This window comes from Pteropus alecto, unplaced genomic scaffold (assembly GCF_000325575.1).
Source record: "Pteropus alecto unplaced genomic scaffold, ASM32557v1 scaffold8, whole genome shotgun sequence".
Taxonomy (NCBI): Eukaryota; Metazoa; Chordata; class Mammalia; order Chiroptera; family Pteropodidae; genus Pteropus; species Pteropus alecto.
The window spans coordinates 14,627,555-14,644,706 of NW_006494609.1; the positions used below are offsets into that span (position 1 = coordinate 14,627,555).

Below are 17,152 nucleotides of genomic sequence, written 5' to 3' on the forward strand. Positions count from 1 at the left end.
CCCCTCTGGAAACCCAGGATGACACCCCCCACCCCAAGGACAGACCACCATGGATGCCCCCACCTCGCAGAACACTGATAAAGCTTTCGGATGGCAGAGGACTCTAACGTTAAGTGCTAGCATTTACAAAGTACATTGAAAACAATGATCTGTCCCCCAGAATTCATTACTGAAAGAGGTCCTGGGGTTTGGGAATTAAAATTGACAAAGATTCCTTTGTTTCCATGCTAAAGTTTTGATGGCATTAAAGGATGAGCCAGACCTAGTCTACCTTTAAACAAAACAGAGAAAATGTGGCTGACACTTTTAATTACATAAATAATTACATGTAGACTGGCTTTGAAAAGCCCCTGTTTTCAAACTGTAATGGATTCCTTTGAGCTACGCTGCTCAATACTCCATTTTCAAGAAGAGAGTACTGGCCGGGCATGGTCGACACGGCCCAAGTGGAGAGAGAACTGGACCGGGTGTCAGAGAAGGATGCGCAACGCAGGTCCCAGCTCTGCCACCAACTAGCTGAGTGACCCTGAATAAATCAGTCACCTTGACTACTGAATGTGTCCCCAACCAAAACGTAAACATAAAGGCAGTGACCAGGTCTCGCTGGCTCTCTTCGATCAGTGTTTGGCACTACTGAGTAACCCAGCAAGGCCCTTAGTAAGCACTTACTGAACGGTTACTGCAGGCGATTTCTCTCGATCTGATTCCTCATCTATAAAGGACAGTGACTAAAGCAAATGTGTTCTCACATCCTGGAGCTCCAGAATTCTCAGATCCTATACCCCACCAACAGTTCACCCATTGTGAAATTTTTCCTTCGTCGTGAAACGGCTCATGTAAAGTGGTTAGCACAGTGAGCTAGGTTGATCAAAAGTCTTCCAGACACTTAACTGCCTACGTGCCATGTGGCATCAGCACGGTGGCCCTGACTGGCCAGGCTGCAGGACACGCATTACTCCATAGACTTTCCTTCTGAAGCTGTTGCAGTAAAGGAAGTAGCCCCCGTACACAGACTCCCTCCCCTCTCCCCATCTCACTCCCTCCATCACCCCATCTTCCTCTCATCAACTGCATAATTTTACCATGGTTCCTGAAAAAAATAGCCTGTGGCCAAAAAATAAGCAAAGTGAGCCACGTCCAACTGAAATGGTGGACGTGACTCTGCTGGCACTAGACTCCTGACAAACGAACTACCCTATTCTTAGACCTTCTCGATACCCTGCTCTTCTGATTCAACGGCTTCTCCACACCTGGCGAATGAATTCTCTATTCCTCAGCCTGGTTGTAAGTCTTTTACCATCTTTCCATCGTCGATCCTTCCAGAAAGAACTCTACTTTAGAAAAGAAAATGTTAAAGGAAATGGCACTCACTGAAAGTGACCTCCCTACAAAGCCACCACTTCCTCCTGCATCGTTCGCTCCTCTCGTTCCCCAGTCTCGCTTCTGCTTTTAAACAATCCCACCAGAAGTCTATTCGAGGTCACGAACATCTAATCCAATGCTTCGTTCTTTACCGTTATTAATATCACAGCACCGTTCCACCCAGGTGGTCACTTCCTCCTTCCCAGCACACATGCCCCTGTCGGCTTCGTGGGGACACGTGCTCATGGTGTCCCTCCGACCTCAGGCAGCTCTTCCACAGCCTCCTCCCCCTTTTTTCAACTCTCAGCTCTGGCGGGTTTCTACGCTGGGTGCTGGGCTGTCTTTACTTCTCTCTCCACACTCTGTCCTTCACGGATCTCATCCGGTCCGGGGTTCTCAATACAACCGCTGTGCTGACTCCCCGTCTGGAACTCGCGCTCCGACCTCCCCACCGTGCTCACACAGCTTCCTCGTCGACGATTTCGCCTGCACGTCTCCCAGGCATCTCCGACATCACAGACCCAAAGGCAAGTAACTCCCTTTCCAGATCTGACCCTCTCCTCGTCCCCACTCCATCTCACCAGTTCTCAAGACTGAAACTGGGGGGCCATCCCTGATTCCTCTGTTTCCTTCCCTTGCTCTCCCCGCCCCCACATCTAGTTCATCAGCTAGTCCTCCCATCAGCGGTCCTAAGGTACATCTGGGGTCCATCCACTTCTCTTGGTCTCTCCTACCACTGTCATCTTTGAGGTGAGCATCTCATGCCTCGCCCAGCTATTATCACCTCACCTTTGTTCTGGTGACTTGGGGATTTTTCACTGGAAATCACTATGTGCATTAGATGCCGCCTTAGCAGGCCTTCTTCAGGGTAAGCCGGACTGAGACAGCCTGAGACTCACTCCCTCCTGGCTCTGCTTCGGGCACACCGGAGTCCTTTCAGATTCTTAAACACGTCGAGTTCTTCCCTCTGCACATGCCGGGCCCTCTGCACGCAGTACTCTCTCTCTCCTGCACTGGCACGGTTACTGCCTTCTCATCCTTCAAGTCCGGGCCGCAGTGTCACGTCCTCAGGTGGCCTGGCCTGAGCACCCCATCTAAGCAGGTGCGCCCTCCATTGTTTGCTCTCGCTGCACCCATTCATCTCCTAGTACTTATTACAACTGCGCAATTGCATACATCGGTTTGCTTATTCATAATCTGTCTCCCGCACTGGACAATATCCTCCCTGAGAGCCTGGAATACGTCTCTTAAATTCGCCAGTATGGTACCAAGCACAGCTCTTGGCATGTAGCAGAACTCGATAAATACTTATTGGATGACTGCCCAAACCCACGACACGCCAGGTCCTGTGCTGAGAGGTTTATGTAAAAATCCACAGATTTCTGCATAAACCTTCGCTCCAACCACAGTGGTGTCCGCCTACCCTGTAGGATACGCACGACCCTGAGTACAGGGCTGACTCCAGGTTTCTACCAACTACTTGGCATGTCCCCCACCCTGACCCTAGCTCTCCCCAATGCGTTCGATCTACATCATTTCAAGCTTCACTCCCCTTTCCAAATCAGGCGGCCGTCTCAAAACGCCGCTTCCTTATCTGCTTCAGTGGCGACCTGGACTTCCCCGGCCACGACAGGAGAAACTACCCTGAAACTGCTTGTGTTAATTCTGACTTCTCTGAGACTAAGTTCTAGGAGGGTAGGGACTCTCTCCCACCTTTTCACTATTATACCCCCAGGGCCTAAGATAGGGCCTGGCTCCTAAGAGGTACTCAACGAATCCTCATTCAATGAATGAATAAATGACCTTACAGAATGAATGAACAAGTGGGCCTGGAGACTTAGGTGAGTAGGTGTTCTCTTTTTGTTTACTCTTTTAAAAATCCACTCTGCAACCTTTCAAGTCACTTATGTTCGTGTCTTACGCTTTCTCTTTTCTCTTTCTATGTCTCAGCACGCAGACCCATTTCTTTTTAATCTCTGAGTCTCTCGAAGAATGCCATGTACCAAAAGTTGGTGCACGTTACATGCTTGCTGGAAACGTGTCAGAATCCTCTCGTGTTCACTGCATTTCCCTCGTAACACAAAAAGCGAACACTTCGTGTCACTGTGAGAAAGAGGAGCGCGGAATGTCAGTGTGCAAAAGCCAAGGCCAAGTTGCTCCAGCGCCTGCGAGGTCAGCGCGTGGAGCGAAGCCGCCTCTGCTTCCTGGCCAGCAACCTCCCCACAGTCCTGTGGGCTGGGAGAGACTGTCTGAGGCCACGACGCCAGGAAGCAGCCCCACTCAGCCGCCTGTGGGACACTGCAGGCCTCACCGCCCCTTTTTCTGCCTTCCCATTCCAGGCTACACTGACCAGGGCTCAGCAGTTGTAAAGGTCAACAAAATAACTGGGGAAGTCTGAAAACTTTTTAAAGCCAATGCATAGGGGTGATCTGTGGTCTGTTTAAAGCCAGCTGGTAGTGGCGACTGAGTAGAACAGCAGAACTGCAAAGAGCACCCCCCACCTACAGAGTCTCCCCAGCAGGGTCCCCTCCGTGAGGCACCCTCACCAGGCACCCTCAGAAAGAGTGCAACCCAACGGGCACACGCCCAGGTACCGACCTGTCGACATTTGCTCTCTTGCTTCGATGGATCCCCACCCTCCCCGAATCGAAGCCAGTGCGGGACCAGGGAAGACGCACACTGCAACGCACGTTGCTCAGCCCGTAGTACGTCTGGCACGGCTGACAGCACGCGGGAAATGACAGGTACCCCAGACGAAAGCTTCTCTGGCAATTCCGGCTGCAAGGGCTCAAGTGGGGGCACATTTCTATTCTCCTTAGAAGGGCTGGGGGGGCCACGCTGAGGCCACTTCCGGACACTAGCTGTGCTGCCCAAAAGACACACAAGGCGCCTGCGTCAGACCAGTCAGCCCTTCCTCCTTTCTCTGAAACACTGACCTGGCCGTCGGTTTTTCTGTGTTACCCAAGCTAATTAGCAGGCAACCCGAGCAGAGTTCGCTTAACCCAGCAGTCTGAATAAATGCCCTTCCCTGGAAACTCCGGTGGTGGGAGGCTCGGCAAACAGCGATGGGCGCCTGCTTTGCGAACTTCCGCTTCAGCCGGAGCCTGACCTTCATCTGGTCCCACTTCCAGCTGGAAGGTCGCTGGGCATCACCATCGTGGGAATCACAGTTTACGGCGAGCTGTCCGCCTGGCTTTGCCATGTTTCCACATGCATTATTATCTTAACTGCGCCTCACCACAGCGCGTGAGGTGGGTGCTATCAGTCCTGTTTTACGGATAAAGAAACCGATGCCCAGAGAGGAGAAGGGCAGGTTCCCAATCCTGGGCCCCTGGCTCCAGCACCCCTGCTGCCCCCCAGAAGCCTCGAGGCATCGGTCCTGGTCCTCTGAGGCTGACACTCCGATCTCACCCTCTGCAGAGCTTGAGCCCGATTTTTTTTTTTTCCATCCTTGACAGGCTTGCTGCTGCCACCCAGAGGGACAAGAGACACAGATGTGAAGTAGATGTGGGTGCATTTCAAGTCGGCCCATGCCCAGGGGCACTTGGGGTGGGGATGGGAACCAGGCACCCCCCCAGGAGGGGGCGGGGAAGGGGATCAGAGGGCAACGAGGGGAGGGAAGGGTGGAAACGGGGACTGAGGATGAGAGAAAGGGAAGAGGGAGAGAAAAAGCGGAGGTCGTGGGGGCCGGAGGGGGCGGTGGGGAGGAGAGAAGAAACAGGATTCGTGACGGGCTGAGATGAGACACGAGGGACAGTGTGATGGGGAAACACTGATCAGAAGAGGCCGGGGCCATGCGCTGGCAACGTCTCCCCCGCCGGCAAGGCCGCCGTGTGTAGTGCGGGGCAGCTCCGCTTCTGCCGACCTCACGGGTGGCAGGGAATGGGAAAGGGAGGCCCCCGTGAGAATCGGCGACAACGAAGGACAAGGGCTCGGTGAGTGTAAACGTCACCGGGGTCTCGGGCATCAGGAGGGGCCCAGGAATTGGTCCTGGGGCCAGGTTCTTTCAGAAGAAGACCCACGTTTACCAGTTTCGCACTCGCTCTTGAAAAACATGGAGAATTATTAACGAATAAAAGTAAATATTATAACTCATTAAATCCTCGGGGATGACCACCAAAAAGCTGAATACCTTCAAGTGTATTTCTAAAGAAAAAGATGTGCCTTATCAATTTCTATCGCTTATTGCAAAGCTCTCTATAATGCATTTTCCCATCCCTGAAAAATCAGTCAAACCCTGTCCATTATATCCCCCCAAACACATATTTTTTGAAAGTTCAAAACAACAAAAAGGGACTGAGACAGCAAAGGAGCAAACACATCAGAAGACAGAATCGTGGGAAGCCACTGGTGCCTAAGGACAGCAGCTACCTCCATCTGCCTCCGCTTGATCCAGAGATACAGTGGCTGTAGGTGTCCACTGACGAATGACCCCTGGGTGTGGCTCCATGGCCCTGGGTAAGCCTGGCAACACGAGGCTTGTCTAAAACCTCCCACATTTTTCTCTCCTTTCTTCCATATTTCGTGGTCTCAAAGCTGGCCTTCACCTCTGCCTACCCAAAAGGAATCTCGTTACTGCTGCACAACCCTGGCCTTTGGCCCGCTGCAGCTGGCAAGGGCCCGCTCCAGGAGCTGGCTCGATGCCATCCCTGGTCTTTAGAGCCCAGGAAGAAGGGCGAGGGGACAAGAAAAGAGGAGCAAAGGCTTCAAAGTTAAGCAGCCCCTTAACTCTGGCTACGTTAATGGGAGTCTCCTTGAACTTGGGTAAAAATGAGAAACAAGACAGTAAGCAACTCCCGGCATGTGATCCATCATCTCAAGATAAATAATAAACATCTCGTCATCATTCTTTTGTAGTTGGCTTCCAGTGGGCAGCCCACGTTTCTCGGCAGGAGGTTGGAGCCCAAGAGCTCTGCTTCTCCTTCCTCGGTGAATAGGCTTCAAATAACAAGGAGTTATCCAGCCCATCCTTATCGATCTCACGCAAAGCATTTTCAATAGAAGGTATTGGCGGGGCACCTCTGAGAGGCCCCAGGGGAGTTGCTCCTGTATCTGGACTTGCAGATCAACTACTGACACCCACAGGTTAGAGTGCAGAGCAATGGTTAGGGGGTTCCTGTGTGATGACCACCGCTTATTGTGAAAAGGGAGAAGAAACAGCTTGCTAGAAAAATATTCTGCACCCTCTCCTTTCTCCCTCTGTTTGAACAGTAAAGAAAACAGAACTCAAAACCCAGCTTAGGGGACGTGCACCATCGCTCAGACAATCTCAGTCAGTGGCAGATGAGATCGGATTTGAGCGCGGCTTTGTGCCAAAGCTGTCAAGCCATTCCAAACCTTGGAGTGTTTACTGTGGCCTTTCGTGGGCTAGGCCAATCTGAGCCAGTGGCCTTTGGAGCATAGCAGGCCTTGTTCACAGTTTCGTAGGATTTGGAAAATAAGCATTCACTCCCGACAAATAAAAAATGGCTGTGTGTGGGTGACTCTGGGCCACCAGGCAGATGAAATCCCGCTTCCATGAGCTACACCCCAAGGTTTGAAGCTCTTTACAATGAAGAGGGAGCAACTCCCATAGGCTGGGACCTATGTCCCCTCGGCAGGTCAAAGCACTACTGACTACTCCTAGGGGAAGGGCACGGGCTCTAGGGGCCTCCCACGCACAGCCAAGGAGGGGCTGCGGAGGAGCCGGATACCTACTGTTGGTCTTCATGCACATCTATCCTGCAGCACAATGTCAAAACAAGGGACAGCTGAAGAGATTTGGAACAGAATCGTCGCATTTCTCATAAGAGCAACACAAAAAGGAAAACAAACAGCAAATGCATTAGAGACCTATATCCCGTACATTCAGACCCTTAAACCTTTCTTAAACCCTTCTCAAAAGCAGCTCGAGCAGAAAACGTTCTTGTGTGGCACTGTAGCCACACCCACTCTCGTAAAAACCATCCGAGACTTGGCAAATCCAATTCTCTGAACTGATCAGCCATTAAGGGAAAGGATGCTGTGTGCCGGAGTTTCCAATTCATTACCTTTCCCCCAAAAAACGGGAGGAGGCCTGTGCGGTGCATTCCCATGGCAGAAGGGAGGCATAAAGCATGGCTTCCGTCTGATTCACCCCCCTGCTCCATACCTGTGACTCATCCTCACATACGAGCCCCACCCCCCCACCCCCCACTTTCAAATCCTATGGGAAAGTGAGAGAGCCAGGTGGAGAAGAGACGAAAGAGCCTACATTCATTCTTTTAAAAAAATTCCAATTATAGTTTATATTTAAAATTGTTTTGTTGTAATAACTAAACTGAAGACAGCATTATAAGGCTTTTTATTTTCCTTCTTTAGGAACTTGATTTAAAAAATGAAGAAGGCTTACCCATTTTTGAAATAGAGGACATGGGCTCTCTGAAGTCCTGTTTCTAGGAAAAAACCTAGTTCTTGATCGTGGGGAGCAGGGCCAGGCTTAGGGCTTCTGTTTTGAATATTAGTAAGTATTACCTGGAAGGGGAGAAAATCGGAAAACTAATCAGATCCACATTGAAGCCTACTTCCTTCAAACCCTGTCGCTAAATGCACTGCACGACTTGAAAAATCAATTGCCTTATGCAAACATCAATGCATAGGCACTGGTGTAGAAACGCCAGGATTCGGAAAGCAGAGCGAATGACTTTTATGAGAGAGGGAGCAACCGCGTGGCCCAGGGGCACGTGAGGCCCTCCGGGCACCCTGAGGAGTGAAGGGCGCTGATGCGTGTGATGGTGCCAGGGAGCATTAGAGCCGAAGGGGCTTTGCTGGATGCCAGGACGTTGACTGAGTGACAGAGAAGCAGGTCCCAGCAATGGGCAGAAAGTCATCATCCAGCAGCGGCTGAGGTCGCTGACAGGCAGACTGCAGCTCAGTCCTATATGAGCTTGATGAGCTCCAAAAAGAGCTGAAGAGTGAGTATCCTGATTGGCATGGACCCTAAAATTAACTAGAGGCAAACTCCAGGCTACAAAACTAAGGCCTGTGGACTGAGCAGCAGTCATTTATTCCCAAGGGGAGAGCTCAGAAAAACAATCGAAGCCCCCTTTCTCTCAAACTTGACCTCTTGTCAGCAGACAATGAGATTTGAAAGGTTTAAATTTTTCAGCCCTGCAAGAAAGACTGACAACTAATCAGGAGAAAGGCTTGAAAGTTAAGTAGGTTATAGTAAAGCACAAATATATATCTACTAATACAGATGCTACTCGCTTTAAATTCACAAGTCGAATAAAGCACTTTTCCAATAGAAGCTACTTGTGGTCCATTAACAAACTATACAAGTGCTTTTCAAACATACCTTCCACATCTGCTGAAAGTCAGCAGCTCTTCAAAGACCCGGCGTTTAGCCAAACCCCAAATATTTTAGAGGTCTTGAAATTAATCTCCAAATAAAGTTGAAGCAATTGCTAATTCTCTAGCTTGTAAGCTTTGGAAAACAAAAAAGTAGAAGGCATACGATGAGCAATGTGTCATAGGAAGAAATCCAGGTGGGCAACCCTTGCATTTGAGCTGCATCCCAGCATCTCATCAAAATCGCCCGGCTCCCTCACGACTTAGCGCTCGGCTCTGCAAGTGCTAGGAGGTAGGTGTCCCTCCTACCTCTGGGAACTGTCATTTCTAGCTCTACTGAGGCTCCTCCCCGACTCACCCTCTAAGTGATGGAGATCCAGAGTGAGCACTTGTCCTGGGCACTTGTCCCTTCTCCCTGAAGTCTCTCTCAAGGTGATATCATCCATTCTCCTGACCTTCAAAAATCATCTCTCTGCTGCCAACCTCCAAGTGTATCATCTCTAGTCCAGACTTTCCCTCTGAATCCCAGACTCATATGCAACTACTTCCTCGGCATCTCCACTTGGAGGTCCAACTTGGAAACTTTTAAAAATTATCCTACATTTGCTTTTGAGAATACCTCTTAATTTTAAAAAATTCCATGATTATTGTAAAACAAAAACGATTTGGTACAGTATGAAAAGAAAATTAAAAAACATCTCAACAATTTCACCACAAAAATAACCACTTGACATTGACTGAACAATAATTCAGATATGTCTGTATATACATGTATCAAGAGAAAAGAAAGATGATTTTACAAAATCATTTTACAAAAACAGAGATTGTGTTCTACATGACAGTTTTAATTTAAACCATTACATTTAATTTTAAATTTAACAGTAGAAACTAATGTGTGACCAAAGTAATCACTCAACTTCAGAAAAATGTAGATTTTTTTCTTTTTTATTAATTAATTTATTTTTTAATTATAGTCAACATATAATATTATGTAAGTTTCAGGTGTACAACACAGTGATTTGACATTATATAACCTTACGAAGTGGTCACTGCAATAAGTCTAGTAATCATCTGTCATTGTACAAAGTTATTGTGATGTTATTGACAACGTTCCCTATGCTGTTTAGGTCATCCTTATGACTTATTTTATTTTTAATATTTTTATTTTTCAATTACAGTTGACATTCAATATTATATTAGTTTCAGGTGTATAGCGTAATGCTTAGACATTTATATAACTTACAAAGTGACCCCCTCAATGAATCTAGTGTATTTTTTCCATATAGTTCATAAAGGGTCTCTCTAAAGTTAAAATATATATATTTATTTAATGTACATATATATGTGTATATATAGAGATCATTCTTTTACCTATAATTTCAACTTTATACGATATCTATTAAATCACAATAAAGATGAAGAAATTAACATATTCATACTACCTTCTACTTTGCTTCTCCTCAGGCTCCTATTTTGGTTATATTCCTCTTTATAGTGCCAAGGTTCCCAGCAATTATGTTCTACACCATAATTGTTTTGTATCATTTCTATATTTGTTAATGCATTATAACAAATGCATTTGTTATTTCTTGAATTCTTCATTTTGAATCAATTCTTAGTTGGTGGAACATTGCCCAAATGGGCTCATGGATACTACAGGCCTTGAGTTCTTATATGGTTGAGAATGTCTGTCTCCTGCCTTTCTATTTCTCTAAACTCGATTGAGAATATCTTTGGATTTCATACTTCCTCTCCCTTAGATCATGGCAGACGATTCTCCAGTCTTCTGACACTGAAGGCTGCAGTGGAGAACTCAGAAGCCAGCCTTACTGTTCTTCCTATAGACAATCTGCAAAGAGCAAAAATTGTTTTCCCTGAAGTCTAGAAAATCTACGGAGGGTTATCTTGCCATTCGTCATTCTGTGTCAGTTCTTCTTAGAACACAGCTTAACTCTCAATCTACAAATTCGGATCTGTAGTGTAAAGTAATGCACGGAAGTCAGGCTGCCATTCTGGGTTCAAAGCCCAGCTCCACCACTTTGGGCAAGTCACGGACTCTCGAGCCCTCAGATTTATCATTAGTAAAATGGAAATGGCAACAGAACATGGTCATAGCATGGTCTTACGGACTAAATGAGATGATGAGTGATAGAACACTTAGCCCAGTACGAAGTAAATGCTCATCAGTCTTACTTTGTTAAAGAATTTCTCTTTGATTACACGATTGTATTTTTTACCTATACCATTTTTTTCCCTTTTCTTTTTCAGGAATGCTAACTGTTGACACTGACTTAACTATGGTAGCTTTGTAGTAAGTTGAGAGATCAGGAAGTCTGAGTCCTTCAACTTGGTTCTTTATAAAGATTGTGTGGGCTCTTCTTGTCCCTTGCATTTCCATATTAATTTGTGAATTAACTTGCCAATTTCTGCAAAAAAAAAAAAAGGCAACATATTTTGATAGGGATTGGGTTGAATTTGTTGGCAATTTGAGGAGTAATTGCCATCTTAACAAATTAAGTCTTTTGATCCATGATCATAGGGTGCCTTTCTATTTATTTAGGTTTTCTTTCATTTCTTTCAACACTGATTTGTAGTTTTCAGGGTATAAGATTTACACTTCTTTTTATGATTCCAATATATTTTAATCTTTTTGATGTCATTATAAGTCGAATTGGTTATTTATTTCATTTTCAGATTGTTTACTGCTAGTGTATACAAATAAAAGTGGTTTTTGTATATTGACCTTATATCCTATAACCTTGTTGAAACCTTGTTTATAAGTTATAATAGTTTTTTTGTGTGTGAAGTCCTTAAGATTTTCTATATATAAGATTATGTCAACTACAAATAGAGATACTTTTACTTCTCTCTTTTAAATCTAAAGGCCTTTTACTTAATTTTTCTTGCCTACTTGTACTGTCTAGAACCTCTAGTAAGTGGAAGTAGTAAGAACAGCAGATATTCTTGTCTTGTTTCTGATCTTAGGAGGAAAGCATCTGATCTTTCATCATTTTAGATGTCGTTAGATGTGGGTTTTTCATTGGTGACTTCTATCAGGTTGAGGATGATAACTTCTATTCCTAGTTTGCTGAGTGTTTTTAACATGCAAGGGTGCTGGATTTTGTCAAATGCTTTTTCTGCATCTACTAAGATTATCATTATCATGTGGTTTTTGTACTTTATTCTGCTGATACGTTGTATTACATTAATTGATTTCTGTATGTTAAATCAGCTTTGCATTCTTGATATGAATGTTACTTGATCAGGGTGTATAATTTCCTATATGTTGCTGGATTCAATTTTCTAGTATTTTGTTGAGGATATTTGCATCTATATTCATGGGAGATACAGGTCTCATTAAATGAATTAGGGAGCATTTTTCTGCTCTTCTATTTTCTGAAAGTTTTTATAGTATTGCTATCATTTCTCCTTTAAATGTTGGCTGAATTCACCAACGAAGCCAACTTGACCTATAGTTTTCTTTGTGGGAAGGTTTTAAACTACAAATTCAATTTTTTAAATACATAGAGGAATATTTGAATTATCTATTCCTTCTTGAGTGAGCTTTGATAATTTGTGCCTTTCAAGGAATTTGTTTTCTGTAAGTGATCAGATTTATTGGCATAAAGTCGGTCGTAATTTTCCCTTACAGTCTTTTAATTTCTATAGATCTATGATACTGCCTCCTCTTTTCTAGGTATTGATAATTTGTGTCTTCTCTCTTTTATTCTCATTGTCTTAATAGTTTTTAAATTTTATTAATCTTTTCAAGGAATCCATTTTTGGTTTCACTGATTTTCTCTACTTTCATCTGTTTTCAATTTTACTGATTTCTGTTCTAATCTTTATTATTTCCTTCTTTCTGCTTGCTTTGGCTTTAATTTGTCCTTATTTTTCTAGTTTCGTAAGTTGGAAACTTAGATCATTGATCTGATATTCTTCCTTTCTAAGCATTTAGTGTTATAAATTCTACACATTTTGTTTTATGTATTTCGAAGCTCTATTATTAGGCAACACACTTTTAGGATTATAATGTCTTGTTGATGAACTGACTCCTTCTATTATGTAATATCTCCCGTTTTCTCTCATAATATTTCTTGTTCCTAATTCCACTTTGATATAATATAGCCACTGTAGCTTTGCTTTAATTGTTTGTATAGTATATAATTTTATTTTTTGTCTACCTACATATTAATATTTAGTTGGTTTTCTTGTAGATAGCATAAGTTAGGTCTTGCTTTATTGATCAATCTGAAAATCTCTGCCTTTTAATTGGGGGTATTTAGACCATTTATATTTAATGTAATTATTGACATGATAGGAACCATCTTGCTAGATATTTTGTATTGACCCATATGTTCTTTATTCCTTTTAATGCTCTCATTCTGCTTTTTCTTAGATTGATATTTCCATTTCATTCTACTATCAAATGGTCAATTTCCTCTTTTTCTCTTATTTTTTAGTGATTGTCTTAGGGTTTACAAAATAGTTCTTTAGCTTATCACAATCATTCTTCAAATAATCTTACACTAATTCATATATAATATAAACATCTTATAACAATATACATCCATTTCTTCCCTTATCCCTTTGTGCTATTGTCACATATTTTACTTTTATGGTAAATCCCAGAACCTCAGAGATGGAGCTCATCCTCAAGGGCCCCGTTCTTGGCCTTTCCCTCCTAACTCCTAGAATGTCTGCCTGGACGAAAGCCATCTATCTACCTTCCATTCCCCAGAATTATTACACTCTCAGGAGGCCAGGTTCAGCCCCAGACTGAAGTCTCTATTATCACCCCATCTTAATAAATAACATCATCCACCCAGCTGCCCCATCCAGACACTGGGGAGCAAGCCTTGACCCCTCGACACTCTTACATCTAATCTCTTACCATGCACCTCCTAACCATTTCTCAAATATGTCTGTATCTATCCATTTCTACAAGTATACTTCATCAAAGCTACCATCGCCCCCCGTTACAGTTCTATAACATCCTCCTAAATGGAGTCTCCAGATCCTGTCTTGCTCCTTGACTTCCCTTCTACTCTCCATAAGCAGCCTGAATAATTTATTTCTTTAAATTAAGTTTATTGGGGTAAGATTGGTTAATACAGTTATATAATTTTCAGGTGTACATTATAATTTGACATCTGTATATTCTATTGAATAATTTTTTATAAGATAATCTAGATCACACATTACTCTTATGTTCTTTCTCATCTCTCTGTACCCACCTGAGTGTCACCTTCTCAGAAAGGCCTTCCCTTCTGAGACTACCTAACAAAGTAGGTCTGCTTCTATTATGCCCTCTCATAGTGTCTTATTCAATTCCTTCATTGCATTTATCAATGTATTTTTTAACTTGATTACTAGCTGTCTACCTCCATGGTGCTGCAAATTCCACAAAGTCAAGGGTCACACCTGCTTCATCTACTAATATATCCAGTGTCTACTGCAGTGTCTTGTTCAAGTTAAGCATTCAGTATACATAGTAAATGAATGAAATATGCAGTAAATGAATGAATGAATAAATTTGCAAGGCCAATCAGAAATGCAGGAAAAAAGCAATAAGAAAAGTAACCTACTATGCATTAGGCATTATGTAGGTACATAGGTTATCTCATTTATCCCCCCTGACCGCCCCCCCCCCAAAAAAAACCCACTGAGAGCCATACTGAAGGAAAACTGAGACTTTGCTCCATTGAGTGAGTTGCCCAAATCACATGGCTAGTAAGTGTTAATGCTGGTGCTAAAACTCAGGTCTACCAGACTCTGCAGACTAGCTCCTCTCTCCTTTGTCCTATCGGACTGTGTTTGCTTGCAGAACAAAGTCCAAAAGACAAGTCGGTGTTGCCAGGGTGAGGCTTTAGGTTATAAATGGGAAGAACGGGAAAGAGGCAAGGCGGGAGGTAAAGGGAATAGCTTATCTGAGGATTTACCCTAAGTTCTAAGCATCTTGGATTTAATTCCTTCCTCACAAAGAGCTTCTAACACATGGGCCTGGGCAGGAGCACTGTTTGGCAGTGTTGAAGCCACCACTTGTTCTGTGGATAAACACTTCCTTGTGAGAGGACTGCCAACAAGTATCCTTCGCAAGTGCAGCCTGCTTGTCAAAAGCACACACCCAACAACCGAGGAAGTGTAAGAGCACAGGGGCAAGGGCCAAAGATTGTAGGTCCAAAGACCCAGGTTCCAGATCCGGTTCTGACACTCCCCACCGCTTGTGAACTTGGGATAACTCCTTTGATATCTCAGATCTTCACTGTCCTCAGCTGCATAGTGGGGATAATAACATATACCTCGCATGAGTTGCAAATAAGAAATTTAATGAGAAAATAAACATTATAATCCTTAATGGAGATATAGTAGAGAGATACCTTCAAGTAGGAACAAAATTAGGATATTTTCCACCACCTTTATTATTCGACAATGTTTTAGAAAGACTGGAGATAGGGCATGAAAGAGATTAGATGGAAAATATTAGAAAGGAAGAAACAACAACAAAAATTATTCTTCTGCCATATATTCGTAGTCTTAGAAAAGTAAAAAGAATTGACTCTATTTTTATACGAGAGCTCAGTATTGTGCTAATAATCCTATAACATTGCTATCCTTGTTAGCCTTCAAGACTCAGCTCAAGTGTCACTTCTTCCAGGAGCCAATCTTAGTGAACTTTCACCTTGGTTCCGAGCCCTTCTGTGTTCCCTACCAAAGCGTCCTCCACAGTGGTTATGGACCTGAGTCCTTGTGAGAGCACAAGTGTCCCGAGGACATGTCCTGCAGCCTGTTTGTTCCAGTGCCCCTAGTGTCAAGCACAGTGTACGGAACATAGAAGGAACTCAATAAATGTCTGCAAGTGAATTAAAAAACCAAAGGCATTGCTATCTGCGAAAATACGATGAAGAAGATAATAATCCTATTCACAAGGCAATACAAATAGAAAAGATCCGGGAATAAAATAAACCTATTGAAATCTGTAAAAACAAAAGTATTGCGAAATAGAAAGACATGTCACAGTCATCGATGAGTGAAGATGAAGTATAATTCTCCAAATTAATGTACAGAGTTAATAAAAACTCAACCAAATCCTGAAGGATTTTTCTAGAACGCAAAAAATTCATGTAGAAGTATCAACAGAAAAGGATAAAGGATATTCTGAAAATAAGAATAATAAGCAGCTACTAATCTTTCAGATGTTAAAACCCACCATAAAGAAGGACTTATTAAACAGTGTCATATTGGTGCAATATAAGATTAGCAGAACAAAATAGTAAATAACTGTTGTATCTAACATTTTATTGAATGACTTAAAATAGATAACAGAAAATACAAAAAAGAGATATAAGATGATCTTAAAGCGGCACTAAAATTTGGGAAAACATTAGACTCATTTCTAATACAATCCACCAAAATAAATCTCCAGTCATTTTAGAAGTTAAAACTTATTTTTAAAATTGATGAGCAATTTAAAAATGGAAAACTACTGACTGGGAAAATATTCAGAGCAAATATGATAAAAGGTTAACATATTTATGATACAAAGACTTTATTCAAATTGTAAGAAAAGTACTACATCCAAAAATTGAACAGAAAGTATAAACAGACAAAAAGGAAATATAACAAAGTTAAACACAAAGCTACCATCTGACCAGCAATCACATTCCTAGGTACAGACCCAAGAAAAATGAAAACATTTGTCCAGACAAAATCTTGTATACAAATATTTATAGCAGCATTATTCTAATAGCCAAAAAGTGGAAACAACTCAAAAATGATAAAATGACTAATGGGTAAATACATTATAGTATTTCCATACAATGGCGTATTATTTGGCAATAAAAAGAAATTAAGTACTGATACATGCTGCAACATAGATGAATCTCGAGAACATTATTCTAAGCCAAAGGAGCCAGTTATAAAAGACCACATACAGTACGGTTCTATTTATATGAAATGTCCAGAATATACAAACCTACGGAGACTGGAGAGATTAGAGGTAAATGAGGAGTGACTACTAATGAGTACAAGGTTTCCTTTTGGGGATGACGATAACATGCTGGAATTAAATATTGATGATGGTTGCACAACTCTATGACTATATTAAAAACCACTGAATTGTATCGTTAAATGGGTAAATTGTATGGTATGTGAAGTATGTCTCAATAATGCTGCAATCAAAAAAGAAAAAAAAGAAAAAAGAAAAAGAAAGAAATGTAACCAATAAGGAAAGAGATGGAAAAAATTTCAACCTGAATGACAGTCAAAGAAATGCAAACTAAAACTGTAAGGTACCACTTTACCTAGCAAATCGGCAAAATAATGTTTATACAATAGCAACCCTGCCAAGATTGCGAAGAAACCGCCACCCTCCTGTACCGCCAAAGACAGATAGATGTTCGTGTGATTTGTTGAAAGCCATTGGGCACTATAGGTAGTAATGAGAATGTTAAAATATATATATATATCTCCCCACTCCTGG

The 17,152-nt window shown here is 42.9% G+C and overlaps 1 protein-coding gene across 1 annotated transcript in view; it reads right to left on the bottom strand.

Annotated features, from left to right (window-relative positions):
* The window catches only part of TTC7B (tetratricopeptide repeat domain 7B), a 209,615-nt gene that overhangs the window by 163,189 nt on the left and 29,274 nt on the right, over positions 1-17,152 (bottom strand). The window contains exon 4 of the mRNA XM_025042114.1: positions 7,733-7,854. Coding sequence (XP_024897882.1) covers positions 7,733-7,854 — 122 coding nt within the window. The remainder of the gene's footprint in view (positions 1-7,732; positions 7,855-17,152) is intronic.